The 22162-nt window shown below is 53.2% G+C and overlaps 2 protein-coding genes and 1 pseudogene across 2 annotated transcripts; 2 read left to right on the forward strand and 1 right to left on the reverse strand.

Annotated features, from left to right (window-relative positions):
• The first annotated feature begins 229 nt into the window (after positions 1-229).
• On the forward strand, positions 230-917 carry LOC144159943 (uncharacterized; annotated as a pseudogene).
• A 2219-nt stretch (positions 918-3136) lies between these two features.
• LOC144159944 (uncharacterized) lies at positions 3137-7862 on the forward strand. The gene is made up of 3 exons (XM_077691590.1): positions 3137-3823; positions 3956-5952; positions 7838-7862. Exons 1-3 carry the CDS (start codon positions 3137-3139, stop codon positions 7860-7862), a joined length of 2709 nt encoding a protein of 902 aa, XP_077547716.1.
• A 2297-nt stretch (positions 7863-10159) lies between these two features.
• Positions 10160-19662, reverse strand: LOC144157839 (uncharacterized). Its single transcript, XM_077688575.1, has 2 exons — positions 19569-19662; positions 10160-11264 (listed from the first exon to the last, which is right to left on the reverse strand). Exon 2 carries the CDS (start codon positions 10850-10852, stop codon positions 10421-10423), a length of 432 nt encoding a protein of 143 aa, XP_077544701.1. The 5' UTR covers positions 10853-11264; positions 19569-19662; the 3' UTR covers positions 10160-10420.
• Positions 19663-22162: the final 2500 nt, after the last annotated feature.

Genomic DNA, 22162 nt, shown 5'->3' on the forward strand with positions numbered 1-22162 from the left:
CCGTCCGTGAGCACATGAACACAATCTCTGTACGACCGGTCCAAGTGCTCAAGTGCTAACATTCTCGCTTCCGCCACTGGTGTATATCTCTTCGAGCGGATGCCCGGGATGGTGAGCTGACACTCCAGGAGCTGACCCACTTAGGGCGATTGGCCAAGAAGAATTCTTTCGCATCACCGGTGCATTCCAACGGCGCAATGACGTAGTACGCCACGTGACGTAGCGCGCTCTCCCCTTCGCTCGCCTGCTGTCGCGCGCCACGCGGCAGTTCAGTCGAGCGCGCGCCTCCGTCGAGATCGGTCGCCTAGATGGAACCTTCGCAAGCAACGCTACCCCCAACAACGAGTATAGCGCAATCCAACGCGAACACTGCACCCGTCGCTAGAGGTGACGTCACCGCGGTAGCTTCAACTTCATCGTCGTTGGCAGTGGAAGACAAGGCCGCACAGCGAAGGGCGCGCGACGCCGAACGCAAGCGGGCGAAGCGAGTGACCGGCGATTCCGACCTCAAAGCTCGTGACGCCGAACGCAAGCGGGCGAAGCGGGTGGCCGGGGATCCCGAACTCAAAGCTCGTGACGCCAAACGCAAGCGGGCGAAGCGAGCTGCAGATGCCGAACTCCGCGCTCGCTAGGCCGCTACGAGGTGCCGACATCGAGCTGCGAACGCGGCCGAAGAAGCGGAGCGACAACGCCAACGTCACGCAGAGCAAGGCGAGGAAGGCCGACGTCGAGACGCCGCTCGCAAGCGTCGGCAACGAGCGGACGATCCCTCGCTTGCGCGGCGCGAGGCCGAGACCAAGCGGCAACGGCGAGCGGCCGATCCCGAAGCCGCCCGCGCTCGGGAACGCGCCGCGCAGGCGAGGGCGCGGGCCCGCGAGTTTGCGCGGCCGGACGCGCGCTTCAAACGAGACTTCTAGAACCACAGCTTCGGGCACAGCTGCGACGTATGTGATAGATTGTGGTTTGACAACAACCTCAGCGCGATCGGCGGCGTCCGCAATGAGGCCAACCGGTTAAAGGCGCTCCGGGTTCTTTGGAACGAGTTCGGGAGGCAGCCGGGCGAGCACAGACGCAGCGACCTCGACGCGACGGATCCTCGACTCGTTCCCTTCGGTGCGTACAGGGTGTGTGCCTCGTGTCGCGAGTCGCTTCTCGCGGGCCGGGTGTCCGCCATGAGCAAGAGTCACGGCTACGTCTACCCCCCTCGACCGGCGCACCTCCCCGAGCTCAACTCAGTCGAAGAACGCCTCATCTCGCCCCGGCTGCCCTTCATGAGTATCCGGCGGTTGACGCGAGGCAACGGTCAGTTCGGCATCAAGGGCCAGATCGTGAACGTGCCGATAGACGTTCCCAGCGTGGTGGAGTGCCTTCCCCGCATGGTTCCCGAGGACGTGGCGATCGACGTCCACGTCAAGCGGAGACTGCTGAGTCCGGCGACGTACACGCGCGGGCTGGTCAAGCGCGGCAACATTCTGGCGTGGCTGAAGCACCTGCAGCACGCGCCGCTGTACCGCGCGATCGGCGTGCGCATCGACTGGAATCGGCTCGGAGCCTTCGACGACGACGAGGACGAGGGTGCTCGAGCCGACGCCGGCGGTGCTGACGCCGACGCCGGAGAAGAAGACGAAGGTGAAGGAGCGGCCGACGACGACGATATTGAGACCGTTCCGGATCAAGTCGATTTGGACGACCCGATGCAGCTGGCCATCGCCCTCAACGCCGTGTCCAAGACCATCTTCTTAAATGAGGAGGGCCACCGCGGGGCGAGGCGAATCGAGCTACAGACCTGCGAGGGCGCGCAACGACCGCACGCGCTCGTGGTAAGCGACGACGGCGAGCGAACCGGCGACCTGGACGAGGCCGCCGTCGCCGACAGGTTGGTCGACCAGTCCCACAGCCTCCACGTCGCTCCGGGCGAGAACCGCGTCCCCATCGCGCTCTTCATGGACGTGTACGCCGAGGAGCTCGCTTTCCCCACCATCTACCTGGGCGTCCCCCGCGTGATCACCGGCTCGCGCCCCACGCCGTTCGTCAAGGCGAGCAGCGAGATACGGCGCACCGACCGCAGGGGAGCGACTCCGGAACACGTCCTGTACATGGCGGCGAAGGTGATGCGGTTCAACGTCGCAGAGAGTAATATGATGTTTCGGACCAACGAGACCACGGGCGCCATCACGCGGGAGCAGCTCGAGAAAGGCGGCAAGAAGTTTCTGGACAAAGTGCTGGACCGCGACCTCGCCTTCATGCGGGGCGTGCCGAACACGGTTCAGTACTGGCAGGATCGACGCAGCGAGCTCTTCGCCATGATCCGGCAGCTGGGCAAGCCGCACGCGTTCCTGACCATGTCGGCCTCCGAGGTGCACTGGGAGCGCCTGCTCGAGACCCTGGAGCGGCTGCGGGACGGGCCCGACGGCTCGCCTCGCCCGGTGGCCGAGATGATGGCGTGGGAGCGGGTCGAACTCGTCAACAACTACCCCGTGACCTGCGCCGTCTACACTAACAGAATCTTCGACGTCATCATGAACATACTCAGAGATCGCAACTGCTCGCCGTTCCGGCCATACGTCGTTAAGGACTACTTTAAGCGGGTGGAATTCCAGCAGCGGGGCAGCGCGCACGTGCACGTGATCCTCTGGCTGGAGAACGCGCCCGACGGGGAACTCAGCGGGGAGGAAGGCGCCATGCCCGACACGCTCGAGATGGTGGAGACGCTCCTCACGCTGCACACAACCCTGACCAGGCGACCGCGCGTGCATACCCACCAGCACACGCACGCGTGTTACAAGCGGGGCCGCACCAAGTGCCGCTTCGGCCTGCCCTTCATGCCCAGCGACTCCACCAAGATCGTGGTGCCGTTCCCGCCGCCTTCGGACGGGGACGACGAGCAGAGCGTGCGGGAGCGGGAGCGCAGGAAGGCCCTCAAGGCAAAGTACGAGGAGATGCACGAGGGTCTGGAGCGCGGGGACTTCGACGATCTGGCCTCGTTCCTCGACGCGTTCGGCGTGCGCTCCGAGGAAGAGTACATGGACGTTCTGCGCGCGGGTCTCTCGCGTTCGTGCGTCCTTCACCGAGGACGCCGGCCGAGAAGTTCGTGAATCCCTTCAATCCGTGGATAGGCCGGGTCCTCGACTCCAACATGGACTTGCAGATAATACTCGACCACTACGCGTGCGCCGCGTACGTGGTCGACTATGTCAACAAGTCCGACCGCGGCATGTCGAGCCTCAAGCGCACCGTGATGGAGATCCTCAAGGCGAACCCCAACGACGACTTCGAGGCCGTGATCCGCAAGCTCCTTGTGGACATGCTCAAGGGAATCGAGATGTCGTCGCAGGAGGCGGCCTGGTTCCTGCTCAGACAGGACATGTCGCACAAGAGCAGGGAGGTCGTGTACGTCCCCACCGGCTTTCCCGAAGAGCGTGTTCGCGTGCGCAAGACGCGCGAAGAACTCGACAAGCTCCCTCCCGGCTCCACCGACGTGTGGAAGCTGAACCTCGTGCAGAAATACGAGGCCAGGCCGCCCTCCCTGAAGGACGTGTGTCTCGCCGACTTCGCCAGCAAGTACCGGCCGGCGCAGGGCGACAACCGCTACGTGCTCAGAGACCGGCAGGCCGTGATACGCTACCGCAACTACAACCCCGGCAACGACGTGGAGTCGTACGTGCTGGAGCAGGTGCTGCTGTACGTGCCCTTTCGCAGCGAGGCGGTCGACGTGCTGGACGGCAATAAGTACGTCGCCATCTACGAGGATGACAAGCAGTCGATCGAGCGCAAGCGCAAGGAGTACAACCCGTCCAACGACGACGCCATGGTCCAGGAAATGGTGGAGCAGCACTACGCCGAGATGCTGCGGCTCAGGCGGGAGCGAGAAGAGGAAGAAGAACGCCTAAGAGAAGAAGACGACGACGAAGAAGACTCGGCGCCGCGGGTCACCGCCGCCTCCGACTCCGAGCAGGCCGGGCAGGCCGAGGTCGACGGTGCCGACGCCGACGTGCTCCCCAACGAGCGCCTGCTCCGCTTGCTGAAGGAGGTGAACACGCCGTGCGGCGCGGTTCGCAAGCGACGCGGTGTCATGGACCGCGACGAGTTTGTCTCCATGATGCGCAGCACGAACCCCGAGCAGTACGAGCTGCTGCGCGAGATCCTGCATCGCCAGACCACTCCGGGCCAGCCCCCGCTGCGAGTCTTCTTCACGGGCCCCGCGGGCTGCGGCAAGACCTTCGTCCTCAAGCTCGCCATGGACGTGTACAACCGCTACAGCGAGACCGACGACTCCCCCGCTTCGGTCTACAACGCCTACGTCATCTGCGCCAGCACCGGCAAGGCCGCCGTCGCCGTCGGCGGAACCACCGTCCACGCCGCCTTCAAGCTCGTGCGAGCGGCCCGCGCCAACAGGCAGGACTCCCGCCTCGGAATCATGGGAGACGGCGGCCTCCGGCCCAGCGACCTCAACACGTTTCGGTGCGCCTTCCGCCGAGTCAAGTGCGTCATCATCGACGAGGTCAGCATGATGTCCGCCGACCAACTCAGGCAGGTTGACTGCCGCCTGCGCCAGATCACGCAGCGCCTCAACGAGCCCTTCGGCGGCCTGGACGTCATCCTCTGCGGAGACCTGCGCCAGCTGCCGCCCGTGCGCGCCAGCGAGATCTTCAAGCGCCCCCGCAGCGCCGACGGACTCCTCGGATTCACCGTCGTCACTTGGCATCACCTCGAGTACTTCCCCCTCGTCAGGGTCGTGCGCCAGTCCGACGTTACCTTCTCCGCGGTCCTCACCAAGATCGGGGACGGCCGCGCGCTGGAACCCGAAGAGGTGCGGATGATCGAGTCGAGGTTGGTCACCGCCGAGGAAGCCATGGAACGCGCGCCCTCGGCTGTGCGCATCTTCTACTCCAACGCCGACGTCACGCGCTACAACGAGACTGTGGCCCAGGCGCAGGGAGAGGGCGGCTTCCGGGCGCTGCGCGCGCGCGACGACTTCCTCGGGTGCAAGACGCCGCACCTGCTCGAGAACGCCAAGCGCAGGGTCGAGCGGATGGTCATCAGCGAGTTCGCAAATCTCCCGAGGGAAGTGATGGTCGTGGTCGGCAAGCCCTACTTGATCACCCACAACATCGACCTGGTCGACAGCCTGGTCAACGGAGCCGTCGGAGTCTTGCGCATGTGCGGGTTCTCCCCGCTGGCTGAGGGAGAAGAGGATGCGCGTGCCAAGCGAATGTGGCTCGACTTCGACGTGCCCGGCACCGGCAGGCTGACTCGCGCGCGAGCCGCTCGGGCCGTCCACGAGGCGCGGAGCAACGGGTACGACGTGTCCGTCGACACCTGGGTGCCCATCGAGATGCAGTCTGCCACCGTCACCGTGGACCGAAAGGCCGGCATCGCCTGCAAGCGGACGCAGTTTCCGCTCGTCCAGGCCAGCGCCATCACAGTGCACAAGTCCCAGGGGGGAACCTACGCCTCGGTCGTATACGACTACGCAAAGACGCACCCGCAGAAGCTCGTCTACGTCGCGCTCTCCCGGTGCACCAACCTCAACGGACTCTACCTCACAAACGCCGACGGGGACCACACCTTCTACCACAAGCAAGACAACCCCGACCGGGCGATGGCCGACGAGTTTCGCAGGCTCGAGAACCACCGCCTCGTCACCGTCACGCAGCGGTACCTCTCCGCTCTGAAGGACCAGGAGCTCCGCAGGGTGTGCGAGGGCGGCCGCAGGGAGTTCACGCTCGCGCTCCTAAACGTCCGCTCTATCTCGGCGCATGCCCTGGACGTCGCCAAGGACCCCGTGCTGGCCAGAGTGGATCTCCTCTGCTTCACCGAGACTTGGAACAACTCCGGCTCGGACGTCACCCTGTGCGGGTACGACTTCGCGGCCAGGGCCTTCGCCGAGAGGAGAGCCGGTGGAGTGGACGTCTTCCTCAAGCGCTACCTCCCCTTCAGCGAAGAGCTCAGGCGACAAAGGCGACAACAGGACCGGTCCCCGTTCCTAGTCCTCCAGCGCGCTACCGCGCCCGCCGCCCCGCCCCGAGCCTGCCCCCAGGCCACCGACGCCATCGACGACTGCTGCTTCGCCTGGAGCGGAAGTCGGGGCGAGTACTGCGGCGTCTACCTCGTCGGTCACGTCTACGCGAACCTCGTGTCGCACGCCGTGTCCACCTCGACGGTCAGGGACGAGTCGCCGTACAGTGCCGTCTACACCGACGCGTACTCGGGCGACGGAATCGTGGTCGTCACCCTCTACCTCGCGCCAAACATCTCGCGCGACGACGTCGTCAAATACGTGGACGCGGCGATGGAGAGTGTGGCCAGGCGCGTAAGCCCTCGGACCCGGTCGTGGTTGTTGGGGACTTTAACGTGGACGTGCGAAAGGGCGGCGAGTGGTTGATGGAATACATGCTCGCCAACCACTCCATGACGTGCCTACCGCTAGAGGCTCCCACCACCATCAACGGCAGCTACATCGACCTGGCCTTTGCGAGGAACTGTCTGATACGCGCGGTCTTGCAACAACTCTTGACCGTACATTTCAGTGACCACAAGGCGGTCATAATGACCGTCAACTACAACGACAACACCAACAAGTGCTGAATAAAGAATACTGTCGTTTCACTTTACTTGCGTGTGTGTGTGATCTCCTCGAACATACACTTTAATTCAAGATTTCCAGAGAACGACTACCGGGGTGTGTGAATCCCCACTTGATCACGCGGGGGTGGTAAATGCAACTAACGGGCGAATGCCAACACAGTTCAACATAACTCCCCCTCATAGCATCACCAGTGCATTCGCACTTCCCCATGCTCCCCTTCGGGGAAATGCGGGTGTTTTTTTTTGTTTGCCGCCGCCTGGGAAACTCCTAGGGATATCTTAACGCCCTGTCGGTGCAGCGCTTCCAGACGAGCATACTGGGACTCCGAGGGAGACAAAACAGGTAGCTGGTAAAGAACCCGATTCAAGATGAGCGCCGAGTGGAGCCTAAGCATAGAAGATGGGTGACACCCCCACTTTAATCGACCCCATGCCTCTTTGCATACTACTCAGGGCTCCCTTACGGGAAAGTGGTGTAATTTTTTTTCTGTTGTTGCTCTCTCGTACGGTTATTTTTAAAAGATTTATCTGGCGTAGCAAGCCAGGTGGCTTAGGTCGGCTGACATCACCAGAGTCATTGAAGTTTTTTCTCTATATATATTACGGAGTTGGCGAACTTTAAGAGCAAGCATCGCTGCCACTTTTTTGTTTACTAAAGCAGATAATTTTTATATTTTACATTAAATACGTGCAGACATGAAATTTTCGTCTTACACTTTTTTCGGTGCTTTCGGTGCCTACAGCCCATTAATGAATAAATGGCGGCTTAAATGGTCGACCACAGCGTGAATAATTATTTATAGCCTGATTTATTCCTGTGAGTTTCGGTTTCAACGACACAAATACCGAGGCGGCTGACATGACAGGACCGCACCATTCATGCCACTGCTCTCATCGCACCACGGCCGGTCTGGACGCGCGCGCTAGAGTGAGCTAGCGCGTCCGGACCAGTTGTGGTCGCACGCGCACGGGCCACATGACGTCAGTCTGAGAACTGTGACATGTTGCTCAAAGCTGGGGCGGTAATCTCGTAACTGTCCCTTTTGAAAACGTCCCTTTTGCGCCCCTTACTCGTGACGTACTTCCGGTTACGCCTTGGGCGTTGGCAGTAGGTTTGCCGCGATTGCGTTACGTCACTTCTGGTTGTTGGCTTTTAGCCAATCAGGGCTTGCCTAAACGGACACTTTTGAAAGGGACGCAAAAGGGACAAAACTCGAGAATACCGCCCCTGGGCCGCACGCGCTATCAGCAGCAAGCGCTTTGGTTACATCTGAGTGGCCATGACGTCGCACTTTGGGGTGAGGTGCATGGTGCGGCGCTTAGGCGTCTTGCTCATGCCGATGTCGAAACGGCATCCGTTCTGAGCTTTCTCGTTAGCGAACAGTTCAAAAGTGGTTTGATATATTATTTTTTGTTGGGTATTTTCATACAAAAAGGAATATTTTTCCGTAGTTATCTCAGCTTTGAAATTTCTTGTCAGCATCCCTTTAAGCAGGTCACCATCAGGCGAACGGTCTTGAAATAATTCTTCAGGAGCCTCGACGCGGGAATGACAGATTAGGAGCCCTTAGTTTAAACATCTTCGTGTCATGAATATAATAATCGGTATTATAAAAATGAAAGAAAAGATAGCTTTATGTGTATATAAATATATTGTTACATGGCAGCAGGACTACTAAGATGAGCGTTGGTCAGTGGTGAAGCGATCTGTTCATAAAGAAAAGGAATCTACAATACGCCCATACCCGCCACGGTAGCTCAGTGGCTAAGGCGTTGCGCTGCTGAGCACCAGATTGCGGGATTGATTCCCGGCCGCGACGGTCGCTTGTTTAATGTAAGCGAAAAGCAAAAATGCCCGTGCGTACAAAATTTCGGTGCACGTTAAAGATCCCCAGGTGGTCAAAGTTAACCTGGAGCCCTCCTCTACGGCGCGCCTCATCACCTGCTTTGTGTCTGCGCGTTAAAACCTACAATCAATCAATCGATCACAATGTGGCCATGACAGCGCGAGCTGAGGCAGTGCCTCCCACTGCTTCGTCGTCGTCGGCGTGGGTACCATGGAGCTATGTTTCAACGCCCACTACTGCTTCCCTTAATATTTCCTCCCCGTCGAAGGCGACCGTACCGGAGAAAAGCGGGTAGACGCATCTTGCAGAAAATTGGCTGGAGGGCGACGACATCTTAGCACAGATACCAGCTGCCAGATGAATGGCTGGAAGCCATCAAAACCAAGCCGATTCCCAAGAACATTAAACCAGCTTACCAGTGTGGCAGGCGGGAGGCAAGAGCCCTTGCTCTCATCAGGCTTCTGGCAAAATAAGAAGAGACTATCTTCACGTACGCCTCCATGAATGACGGTACGAACCGGTCAACAGCAAGAGTGCCAACCACGAAATAGCTGCTGACATGCGCATCCGCTGTAGTTAAGATTATTGAAAAGGCAGATGAGCTAGCGATTGCTCTGCCCTTACTCTACCGCACGAGACCAAGGGGGTCACGGATTCCCAGCCAACCTACAGAAGCTTCAAGCACGGCTGGGTGTCGCGGTTGGCCCTCCGAGTGCTGAACGAGAAAAAAACGCCGAAGGAAACAGTAGAATTAGTGTGGGTACCGGACCATTCTGCGGTGGAGGGTAACGAGTTTTCCCACCAGCAGGCCCGAGCGCTGACTTACAGGGCCACGTTCGCAGTGGAGGCAAAAAACCAACCATTGCTTACCAACAGGGAAATAACCACTTATTACAGGCACGACAGGAGCAAGCTCCCAGCACAACACGCAGCACTCACGAAGTAACAGCAAACTATATACCGGAAAATCGAGACAGAGTCCTTTCCGCACCCTCGTCTACTCAACCGAATGTTCCCAAACCAATTTGAAGAAGCTTGCCTAATCTGTAAAAAACTACGCACTCTCCAGCAGGTGATAAGAGTGTGTAGGTTTAGCTCGAAGCACCCGCCCCCCTTACCTGAGCCTCAACCACCAACCTCACTCTACCCTTTAACGAGAGATGGAGGATCTTGCTGAACAGCTCCGCATTGGAGGATCACCTACTGCTGGTCACCAGGGGCCAGGCGGCGAGAGCAGCATATGGATTCCTGTAAGCAGGGACCCACCTCCGTCCAGTATAGAGTTCGCAATGAACGCCTCTTAAATAATGTTTCTTCTCTATCTCTCTCTCTCTCTCTCTCCAGGTCGAGGTAACAGTACTTGGGCGATGAGATTAGAATATAGAGTTTAGTCCTTGTCACCACCGATGATGGTGACCTTGATGAATATTGGCTCCGGAACAATGTATATGCCAAAAGTTTAAACACAAACGCGAACAATTTCTCAAAATTTCTCCTTTATTGCGGCTCAATTGTGGCGCGTTCGTAACTCCGCCGCTGATAGAACATGCTAGGTTTTATGTACTCACCAAGATTACTGCCGTGGTGCCTTAAAACTGGGTGCTTTTTTATGCCGCGCGGTTAAAATTAAGGTTTCTTCGTACGAATACCGTCGAAGTTAGCTTAACAAGACAGGTGGAGATAGCAAAGAAAGGCAGTCAGTAGAATATTGAACGTATCAGATTATTTTTTATTCCTGCAACTATTGCAGACCCTGCGGCCGTTTTCTTTTGTCGTGGGGTACTCTCGAAATATAATTCACAACACTATGGCAGTACAGGAGGAGTGTCTTCAGCGAATGGAATGCTGCAAATTACCACCAGTGCAAAATGAAATACAATTTTCCGAGGCTACACGAATTCACGGAGAAATCTTCCTCTGTGAGTATCTGCAAAGATGGCACACGTGGCCGCCGCGCAAGCCATCTCTTACTCTTCCCGCAGCTGTCATGTCGGTGCACCGGGCTGCTCTTCGTTCGGGACCTGTGCATGTGCGCCGGTGACACGAATCGGCACCTGCTCCTGTTTAGCCACAATAGCGAACGTCTCGTTGAGGGCTTCGCCATTGTTGTGAGCTGCTTCCATCGGCTCTTGTCCTGGAAGGGTCCCCTTGGTGTCTGATGGAACGTGTGCTCCACTTGCGCTCTGCGCGACCTGTTTCTTGCCTTGCTGCTGGTTGGCTGCCATGGCCTGGGAAGCGATGTATCTGCGTACTTCCTCGGCGTTGCTCTTCAGCTTACTGTAGTTGAGGAAGGAGTAAGTCAGCACGCAGACGCAACCCAGGATGGATACTCCCAGCACGGCGATGATCACATAGAGGCCCTCACGGTTGAGGAGGACCACGGGGAGGTTCACTCGTGTCTGGAGCTCTGGTTCCATGGCAGTGGATGAGGACTATGCTGGGCTCGTAGTTAGGCCACGCTCTTGACAGGAAGGACACCCGTCGCACGTAGCGCCGCACCCAGGGCGATGACACGGTCCTGAACCTTGGGGCTGGATGGCGTGCCTACGTCACGAGCTTTAAAGCGTGCGGCCTGGCCATAGATACGGATCGAGAACTGCGGCCTCGGCGTGATCTTTATCTTCTTCTTTGCTCGTGCAGCGAGATTCTGCGCTTTGGTAGCGCGTGACAGACGATGATGACTTTGACAGCGCTCGGTTGGATTGATGATTGGGTGTTCCGCACGCCTTGCGACCGTTATGGTAACTTAGTAGGACTGCACAGAATGACTATTTCCTTCATGGCACTGCCGAGTGGTCTTAAAACATTATGATGGCTTGCGTAATGCACCTAAAGAGAGATGTGAGGCAGAAAATGATTCCTCTTGACAAAAACAGATGTTTGAATAAATGTGGACTGCTTTTTACATAAAAGCAAGAGGAAACATAAGTTCCGGCGAAAATATATACAACAATACGCTAAACTCCGTGTGCACTAATCCGAGCGGGAATATATCATAGATCTGTATATGCAATTAATTGCGTGCAATTGTTTTAGCCAGCCCGTTTTACATCAACAAAGTAAATTTCACAAGATACACTGTTTAGACATATATATTCCATTTATAAAACTTTGGTAGTAGTCCGTATGCTTCACATTGCTTAAAGACGAGATGCACGGCAACAAATTAGTATTGTCGCATCTAGAAGCACCATGATTCTTTTGCAATATAAAAGAAAAATGTCATACAATACGAGTGCACCCATAAAAGCGATATCTGCAATCTCATACAGCCTCAAGGTACGAAGACTATTTAAAACACAGTCACGAAACGGTTCATGGATGAGAATGCGTGCTCGAGCTGTCGTATACATAGCGCTTATTCACAAAAAGGCCGCGTCTCTACGTAGAGCAGACGCCATAGTATTTAATCCAGAGTAACTAATACAATATATCGTAATATAAAGAAGCAAGTAAAAACATAGCAATTGATGTATGTTTACGTCTCTACATATCTAAGGTAAACACGAAGAAAATATCGTGTAATTTGTAAACATACGTGTTATTATTGTTGTTGTTGTTGAATAAAGTTTATTGCGACTGAGAAAATAACAGAAAGAGATGTGGGTCGCCGCTTCCAACTCGGGAAGGCCGCAGGGCGTAGATACACCTCAAACATCGGTCATTTATTCATCCCACGGGCTTGCAAGTTGAGCGTGTGCACTGAAAAGAGTTGTTGCCATGGGTTCTCATGAGGCGGTTTTTAATACGCGGCTAATACAAATGTACTGTTGCATGATGCAAGAAAACTCAAAGCCACAACATACAACGGGGATTGGTAGCAAAAAAAAGCCATCAACTGAAATTGAATATTTCAGACATGAGTATAATTTTTTTGGCGTGTAGTTCTGCCTTTGATACGAATATTTTTCGGTGCTGTAATCTCGCAAAGACCTTATTACTATACGGCTACAGGAGCTGTGCGTTTACCCCATGCAAAGCAACAAAACACTACTAATGCTAACCCAGCCATGTGCGAAACAGATCCGAGGCTACGTTCATGTGCATTTAAATTATTATGAACCAAGAGTATCTCTTCAGAAACACCCGTGGTGGCATAATTGTTTCCTGCGGGGACCACGTACCCCTCCTCCCTTCCGTAGCAGTTGTGTCATCGCGCCGAAAGGCAGTGGGTTCAGGGCTTTTGCATGGCGACACGACTGGGCTGCTTCTCCTATCTGGCCGCGACATCGAAGGTATATTTGAGGACTTCGCCCTTGTTTTGAGCTTCTACCATCGGCTGTAGTCCGGGAAGGGTCTCCTTGGTGTCCGAATGAACGGGGGCTCCCCCTACAATCTGGGCTGCCAGTCGCTTGCCGCGCTGCTGGTCGGCTGAAACTGCCCTGGAAGCGATGTAACGCCGCACTTCCTCGGCGTTGCTCTTCAGCTTGCTGTAGTTCGCGAACGAGTAGCCCAGCACGCAGGCGCAGCCCACGATGGATACGCCCAGCACGGCGATGATCGTGTACAGTCCCTCGCGGTTGATGATGACCGCGGTCCGGTTCATCTGCGTCTGGAGCTCAGGTTCCATGCCTATGGACGACGCGATGTTTGCAGTTAGCCAGTGTACTTGACCGGAAGGATAGAGGTGCAACTTAGGTGAAGGCACCTGGACTCCACTGGATGCCTACGTCGGGATATTTAGAGCGTTGGGCAGGACCACGCAGACGGAGCCAAGAGTTTGGCACCGGAGAAATAACGTTTTCTTCTCGGCTCGTGCCCTGAGTTGGTACGCCTAGGCCGTGCGTGACTGATGATGATGACTTTGACAGCACTCGGTTCGACTGACGGTGGTCAGCGCTTGACGTTATAAGATTTGTGACGACTTAGCGGGTAGAGAGAGAGAGAGAAAAGTTTATTTCATAGGCTACCACGGGAGCAAGTCTGCCAGCGTGCGCTCTCGGCGGCTGCTCCGGACGAACTCGTTGGAGCATGCATGTTAGAGTGGTTACTCAGTGTAGTATCCGGGGTTTTCGCATCTCGGCGTTTCGGTGGTTCTACCACAGGGGGCTAACCCCAGGTTATATATATGACGTCACTGAATAAATTATTCTCTTTTGGCTTGACTCTTTCACCGGGCGTTTGTCTCCTGCTTCGCCCTTCGGGGCCGTCGCCGACGCGACACCACAATGCGCCATTGTGGTGTCGCGCCGAAGGCATGGTACTGACGTTCGACAAAGTCATCAAATTATAGAAAACAAAACATGAGTACATGATTTACTTCGACAATACTGTGCAGCTAAGGAAGAAATAATTCGAGCCAGCGACAGGAAGCAACAACGGGGTCCAGTCGGGTTTCCACGTCACGAATTTTACTGCAGCACCCTCAGGAACAGGAGTCCACCACCATGACGTCCTGGACTTAGAGTCTCCGGAACGAGTGATTGGCGCTCTCCGCCTCCAACGTCCCGCAGTTGTGACAGGACTTCGCATCTCTCCAACAGGGTCCAGCCCAAGGTAAAACTGTTTTTGTTGCGACATTGTAGGCCACTTCGAAAACGTCTCCCGTGATCAAAACCCTGCAGCCATGAATCTACCGTCACCTCGTATCCAACGACACACATGTCTACCGGTACGAATCATCGGGGCCCCACCCAACGACGAAGAGGACATACTCGTCGTCAACCAGCTCGGCCAACATGCAACTCCATCACGACAAGGATAAACACTGAGATGGAGGTGACCGAAACTTTGCTTTCTTTTATATACAGGATCGCTAGTTTCAATATTGTCTGAGGAGATATTTCATAGTACTTCGCTGCAAAACTAGTACTTGAAGGTTTGCCAAGAATTCCAAAAAACGACTCAGGTCGTATCATACCGGTATGTGGGCGGTTCAGAGGAACTATTCAATTTCAAGATAGGCAGGAATCTCTGCTATTTTATGTCGTGCCCACAAGCACAGCTCTCCTCAGCACAAATGCTATTCGTGTTCACCGGCTGACTCTATCATAAAATCAGCTCCGACGGGAATCTCAGCTTTCTCAATAGGCTCTGTAGTTGACGTCTGAAACGGATAGCCATGGTGTTCTTGCGACAAGAGGCAAGGCATTGAGAAGGACGCGAAGCACAACAAGCTGCTCATGGAATCGAAACAATCCGAGGTCCTTAAGCTGACTCCTGAGCTTGAAGTCTTTCGCAGATACCTCGAAAATGACTTGTCCTTGCTTGATGAAGTCAGACACAGAGATTCCAACTTCACGAAAGAGGTCGAGTCATTGAAGCTGCCGAAGGAGTCAGGCGTAACAAAACTGACTTCGAAGGCTTGAGACCTTCGTGAGGAACCAGAGATAAGCGCGTCCCATCTAAAGGACAGTACGTAGCGAGAACTACGTTTGTTGCAGGAAGTTGAGCGGCGGGAATGACAAATAGGTTGAGACGACAGTGATCTCGAAACTGTGCATGAGCCTAGATAACGACATAGAGGAAATGACTTCTGATGTTGCTTACCTAGGCAAGGCGCAGCAGGCTAGTGTATTTTAGCTTGAGGAAGCCGACAGACGGAATTGCGGATGATACAGGATACATGTCTCCTAATGACAACAGGAATTCCCTCGTACCTGCAATCATCCCGAAGGAAGAAAAATAAAACGGGGAAAGTACGGTGACCGGGGTATTCCCGGAACAAGTGCCGTGTGCGTGCATTGCAGCAGTGTGCAGAGATCCGGTGAACTGAAGCGATCTTCAGTGTTTTACATTGATTCTTGCAGTGAATATTTTATTTATTTATTTATTTATTTATTTATTAATTTTACCCTCAGGGCATACAAGCATTGTAGAGGGGAGGGGCTCACATAAAAGAGCAAAAATAATGTCAGAAGCACACGGCAAGTGTTTAACCATTCTACACACACAAAAAAAATACAGTAAAAAAATAGACCAAATGCACTAACGCAACCGTACACGCAATCACTTTTGGAGCAAAAGAAAAGCAAATGGTAAACGTACATCATTCGCCGTAAAAGAACACAGAAACGGCCGATCGACACAACCATACAATACACTAATAAAGAAAGAAACAGTACACAACGAAAACGAAAAAGCACTCCTTACTAGGAAGTAGAAGACAAAAAAACAAGAAAACTTACAACAAATTTGAATTTGGCAATGCTTCCCGGAAATGGTCAGGGTTAGTAATGCAAGCTAATGAAGCAGGCAGGTGGTACCACTCAAGGCACGTTTTCGGTAAAAAAGAATGGGAGTAGGTGACAGTGTTTTGGTGCGGTATATAAACTTTGTGACGATGGTCAAGACGTTCAGATATGAAACGTTTGGGTTGTATCCAGCTTGATTTGAGTACATGGTTGTTATGATACACTTTCTGAAATATGCGCAGACGGGACAGTTGTCTACGTGTAGCGAGAGGAGTTAGGTTCAGGCTGGATTTCATAGAAGTTACACTGGCCGTACGATGATAGCTAGAAATTATGAATCTCGCAGAACGGTTTTGTACAGCTTCAATTTGGTTAGTGAGATTAGTATATCCAGGATCCAAGGTTGACGAAGCATACTCAAGTATGGGGCGCACGTAAGTAACATATAACTGTTTTTTGAAAGAAGAAGGTGCTAAGGAAAACTTTCGCTTTAAGTATCCAAGCATGCGGTTAGCCTTAGATGTTATAAAATCAATATGTCGGCACCACGAGAGATTGTTGGTTATGTACACACCAAGGTATTTATACTCTACTACGCACTCTAATGGGGTACTGTTAAGAAAATAACCAGGAAAAATTAATTGATTACGGGATATCCTTATCACTTTACATTTAGTAATGTTGAGCTCCATATGCCAGAGTTTGCAACAAGTAGAAATATTATTGATTGATTGTGGGGTTTAACGCGCCGACGCAACTCAGACGATGAGGCGCGCCGTAGTGGAGGGCTCCGGATTAATTTTGACCACCTGGGGATCTTTAACGTGCGCCGAAATCTCGTACACACGGGCGTTTTTTGCTTTTCGCCTCCATCAGAAAAGCGGCCGCCGCGGCCGGGAATTGAACCCGCGACCTCGTGCTCAGCAGCGCAACGCCTTAGCCACTGAGCAACCGCGACGGGTCAGTAGAAATATTATTAAGATCAGATTGTAGGCATTGAGCGTCAGGGGAACTAGTAATGTTACGATAAAGCACACAATCATCAGCAAAGAGGCAAAGAGAAGAAGAAATATTACTAGGTAAGTCGTTAATGTATATTAGACAAAGTAAGGGTCATAGAACAGAGCCCTGAGGTACACCTGAGCGCACAGGTACCTCAGGGGAGTTAGTTTGGTTGGCAGACACAAACTGAGTTTGGTTAGAAAGAAATACTTCTATCCATTGTAAGACTTGGGGATCAATTTTCAAATTACGTAATTTCAGTAGGAGAAGTTGATGATTAACTTTATCGAACGCTTTGGAAAAATCTAGAAAGACACAGTCAGTTACAAAAGAGGAGTCAAGAAATGCATGCAAGTCATTGGTAAACGTAATTAGTTGAGTTTCACAAGAGAAGTTTTTTCTGAAACCATGTTGGGAATTATGAAAAAACTGATTAGACTCGAGAAAGTTAACCAAATGAGTGAATATTATGTGTTCGAGGATTTTACAAGGAATTGAAGTAATGGATATGGGACGGTGGTTTGAAGGGTTATGGGCGTCACCTGACTTGTACAGTGGAACCACCCTGCCAGTCTTCCATTCCCTGGGCAAGTAACTCTCGTCAATAGATTTGGTGTAAATGAAGTACAATATAATTGAGCTGTACTCCTTAGTATTCTGAAGAAATTTACAGTTAATGTCATCATCACCACAGGATGACGACCTTTTTAGTTTAGATATTATGGCTGCAATACCAGCGGGATCAAGAGCTAATGGGTACATAGGGAAACAATTAGACTCTTGCATGTGGGGGGAATCACTGATAAAGGGTCGGAAAAAGAATTGGCGAAGCTATTGTTAAGTACAGAGGCACAGAAATGGTTCGGAATTGGTTCTCCCGACGTGTCTACCAGACAAATGTTACAGTCCTGCTTCGGCTTCACACTGCTCCAGAAACGCTTAGGGTTAGTTTTCAATAAGGAGGGTAAGGTACCGTGGAAATATTACTTTTTAGCCGTTTTTAAACCTTTCGCGTAGGATGCTGCTGTTAGCTTATAGGTAGCCCACCGCACCGGACTTGACAATTTTTTAGCAGCACGGAAGAGCCTGGCTTTCCTATTAGATAACCTTTTAAGATATCGCGTATACCAATGAGCATTAGTATTGCTGTACACATTCCTCAAAGGTATGTATTCATTGATTAATGCTAAAACCTTACATCTGTAAGAGGACCATAAGTCTTCACTGCTTTGTTCCATGCCGGATGGCAGCAAAGTATACATAAAGGCGCAAAGTTCAGCGTTTATAGCCTCGAAGGTAGCTCTGTTATAATCTCTGATTAGTTTTAGCCGCTTAGGTTTTCGATTGGAAGGAAGAGAAAAAGGAAAGTGAAGCACGGTGTGATCACTTAATCCCGGCACGTGAGTAATGGGGGATGTTATGTCAGGGGATGACGTCAGAATTAAGTCAAGCAAAGAAGATGTTGTAGGCGTGACACGTGTTGGTTGACAGACTAGCTGTGATAAACTAAATTCGGCAGAGACATTAAGAAAACACCAAGCCTCGGCAGACGCAGGGTCGGCAAAGGGACACGCATGCGCCCATTTGATTGTTGAAAAATTAAAGTCATCGACAAGGAAAAGTGGCACACCCGGAAAACGCACAGCAATCTGGTTCAAGCAATCGTGAAGACTCTCCTAAAAACCACCAGCACTAGAGGGCGACCGATAACAAACGCCAAATATAAATGTTTTGAAACTGTAAGTTATGCAACACCAAAGAATCTCTAGATTAGAATGAAGCATGATTAGAAATGACTCCAAATGGTCACTAACAGCAATTAAAACACCACCACCGATTTTACAGCCACGGTCGCGTCTATACACCACGTACGTTTTGTTGCGCTGAAAGAGCTCATTGCACGCTATTTTACTTGACAGCCATGTCTCGGTAAGTGCAACAATATCAGCCTCACAGTCATTTATTAAAGCACTAAGGCTTTCCTTTTTACTGTACAGGCTACGAATGTTTGTGTAGAGGACGGACGCTTTATTCTCATGTTGAGGACCACCACCGCTCGCGCACTCCTAGCTGCCGCTCTGCTGTCCATACACACGTCCTGAACGCATCGACCGTGGGGATGATACAGCAGGTGTTGAGGCAAAGGGTGTCGTCTTAAGTTCATGCACGCAGTCAGCGCTAGCGTTGTACACGTAGTTCTTACCGCCAACAGAGAGCCTATTGTGGCGCAGTTTGTAAGAGGTGTTAAGACCTTTCCCGTACTCAAGCAATTTCTTGCGGGCAGTTCTTGTGGCTAGTGAAAGGTCATCTCTAATATAAAAGTCGGTATCGTCCAGCAACGATCGCTTTGACTGCACCAGCTCTTTCGTTTTGTAAGAAGCAAATCTTACTACAATAGGCCTCTTCTTATCTGGAGCATATAGGCCTATCCTATAAGCGCGCTCAATATTTTCTGCGGCGCTTTCTAAGCCTAGTTTGGCAGAGGCAAACGACAAAATCCTCTGTTCTGATTCCTGCCAACTTTCCTTGGGGTTTTCTGCGAAACCGAAAAACAGAAGATATCGCGCCGCGAGCGGTCCTCGGCATCGTCAAGCCTTGCTCCTAGAGTAATTATTTCATTAAATAGACAATCAGTTCGGCCTCCAGAAGCAGTGTCACGCTGACACCCTTCAAGAGTAGTAGCCCGCTTCTCAACGGCGTCGAGGAGGGTATTGATGACAGAAATAGAAGCAACGACCGATTCATGAGCGGCTTTAAGTTCGTCGACTGCCTTTGACAAGTTCGTTTGGTTAGTCTCAATTCTAATGCAGCGCTCATTAGTTTCCCTTACGAATCGCAGTATTTCCTCATTGGGCCCTGGGCTTACCTCAACGTCGCCACATAATACCAAAAATAAGGCACAGAATGGATCAAGCAAGGCTTCTGGGCAAGGAAGAACAACAATACAGAGGTCATCTGACCTGAAGCATTTACAAGGTGGGATGGAAAGGGGACTAACCTGCGCAACGAACAATAACGGTGAGTACATTGCTGTTGCCGTGCATCCATGCCCACTGGCGTGGTGGCCGCTGGGGTGCCCTTTTATGTGGTCCACCAAACAAGGAAACGATGACGTTGAGGATGGGATCCCGAGAACGAGGGTATCTTGACAACAAGCCGGGGGGACCAGGCCGGTTCTGTTCACCGACGATAAGGCTATCGGGATGCATGCGGATGGCTGGCAAAGGAAGTCCGTAGCCGCCAAACAGCAATTGTGCGTCGAGGTACACGAGTGCGCAGTCTCAGAGGGGGTGATCCAGCTGTAGGCCGTGAGGAGTCCAGTGGACTGCGCAACGAACAATAACGGTGAGTACATTGCTGTTGCCGTGCATCCATGCCCACTGGCGTGGTGGCCGCTGGGGTGCCCTTTTATGTGGTCCACCAAACAAGGAAACGATGACGTTGAGGATGGGATCCCGAGAACGAGGGTATCTTGACAACAAGCCGGGGGGACCAGGCCGGTTCTGTTCACCGACGATAAGGCTATCGGGATGCATGCGGATGGCTGGCAAAGGAAGTCCGTAGCCGCCAAACAGCAATTGTGCGTCGAGGTACACGAGTGCGCAGTCTCAGAGGGGGTGATCCAGCTGTAGGCCGTGAGGAGTCCAGTGGACTGCGCAACGAACAATAACGGTGAGTACATTGCTGTTGCCGTGCATACATGCCCACTCTATGAAGTGGTGAAGTGATGTGGATATGAAGTGAATGTGAAGTGAATATGACGTGGTTAAGTTCCCGGAGAAGTCAAGTGAAAGACAGCGCGGCTAAAGAAATGGAATGGTGACATCTTGTGGTCCTGAGTGAACAAACCAATTGTTCGGACTTTGGCACAGCCACCATTTTCCTCCATGGTATAAGAGAAATGGGTGAAAATACTATATTTACAGCGCAGTTTCTCCGAAGGATATTGTCTCCCAGGTTTCTAATGGAAGGGGATCGGCCAAAAGCGCATTGTGGTTTGGCAGAAGAGGAAGTTGAGGTGCTGACTGCGGCGGCCACTGCTCGATTTGTTCGCTTGGCTGTGTCCGGATCACATCACTGTAAATTAACCGATTTCATCAATCAATACGGTGTCACTGTGTTGTCAGTTTTATTTTCTTTACCGAAAGTATTTGTCAAGGTCCTAGGTATGTATTTCGCTTCGGGTTGGGAAGTATGTGGGCATTGCGATTGCTATATGTTGGATTTCAGAGGTGGCTGTGTGGCGTTGGAGGCGTAAAGTGGCGAAACACGGGCCAGAACATGGGCAGCGACCACTTCGTGATAGAGATCGAGCTGCCGACGTCCGCACGACACCGAGACGAGCGCGATCGCCGCCGACAAAAGATTACGGATTGGAATCTTTTCCGCGCGCGAGTGGAAGAAGAAGGGCCCGCACGAGACATCACAGACATCGAGAACTGGACCAGCGACGTCGTTCGCCTAGCGAAGGACGTGACGACGGAACACGACGTAGACGAGGACTGCCCCGGCATGGACAACCGCCTGGCGCACATGCTGGAAGCCCGCCGGTCGATGCAGAAGAGGTGGCGGGGAAAGCGCAACAACCACCGCCTCCGCAAGAGAATAGCGACGCTCGGCGGCGAAATCGAGAAGTACAGCAGGGAGCTCTGCACCCAACGCTGGCACGCGGTGTGCAACGAAGCAGACGGCCAACTCCACAAGGGGAGAACGTGGAAGTTACTCCGCCACCTCCTGGACGAGACCGGCACCAAGGGCTACCAGCAACACCGCCTCGCGCAGGTCATACACGCGGCAACCAAAGCGCTGGGAGAAGAAGAGACGAGAAACCGCATAGATACCAAGTACCTCCCAAGCACCCCCGTTGAAAGACACGGCGAATACGCGGGCGTGGACAACCCGGCTCTCGACCGCGACATCGAGGAGTGGGAGGTCCGGGCTGTGCTCCAGAGCATCAATTGCAAATCGGCGGCCGGACGGGACGGGATAACGTACAAGGCCCTACGAAACCTCGGAGACGGAGCCATCGCGTCCTTGACGACATACTGCAACCGCTGTTGGCGTTCGGGAACACTACCGAAGCAGTGGAAGACGGCGAAGACGGTACTCATTCCAAAGCCGGGCAAACCGCCGAGCATAGAGAACCTGCGCCCAATCTCCCTAACGTCATGCGTGGGGAAGATCCTAGAACACATACTGAACGACAGGTGGCAACGATACCTAGAATCGGAGAGACTCTACCCGGACACCATGCTCGGCTTCCGGGAGAGACTGAGCACACAAGACGCAATGATTCAGTTACAACATGACATTCTGGACGCGTCCGTACGCACCAACGACAACAGGGCCGTGCTAGGGCTGGACCTGCAGAGTGCGTTTGACAAAGTAAAGCACTCCGCCATCCTCGCGCAGGTCAGCAGCCTCGGCATGGGCAGAAGGTCCTATGAATATATTCGGGACTTTCTTTCAGAACGAACCATCACAATACACGCGGGCGATCTGCAGCTGCCGCCCAAGAAGCTAGGGAGCACGGGAACCCCCCAGGGCTCGGTGATATCACCGCTGCTCTTCAACCTAGTCCTGATCGGCGTG

Source organism: Haemaphysalis longicornis, unplaced genomic scaffold (assembly GCF_048455015.1).
Source record: "Haemaphysalis longicornis isolate Haplotype H1 unplaced genomic scaffold, Haemaphysalis longicornis Haplotype H1 scaffold_10, whole genome shotgun sequence".
In the NCBI taxonomy this organism is placed as follows: Eukaryota; Metazoa; Arthropoda; class Arachnida; order Ixodida; family Ixodidae; genus Haemaphysalis; species Haemaphysalis longicornis.

Coding starts and splice junctions, on each gene's coding strand:
- LOC144157839 (XM_077688575.1), bottom strand. CDS start 10,852: ATGGAACCAGAGCTCCAGACACGAGTGAACCTCCCCGTGGTCCTCCTC.
- LOC144159944 (XM_077691590.1), top strand. CDS start 3,137: ATGGACTTGCAGATAATACTCGACCACTACGCGTGCGCCGCGTACGTG. Junction 3,824..3,955: donor ACGCCATGGTCCAGGAAATG/GTGGAGCAGCAC, acceptor GACTCCGAGCAG/GCCGGGCAGGCCGAGGTCGA. Junction 5,953..7,837: donor CCCTTCAGCGAAGAGCTCAG/GCGACAAAGGCG, acceptor ACGCGCTATCAG/CAGCAAGCGCTTTGGTTACA.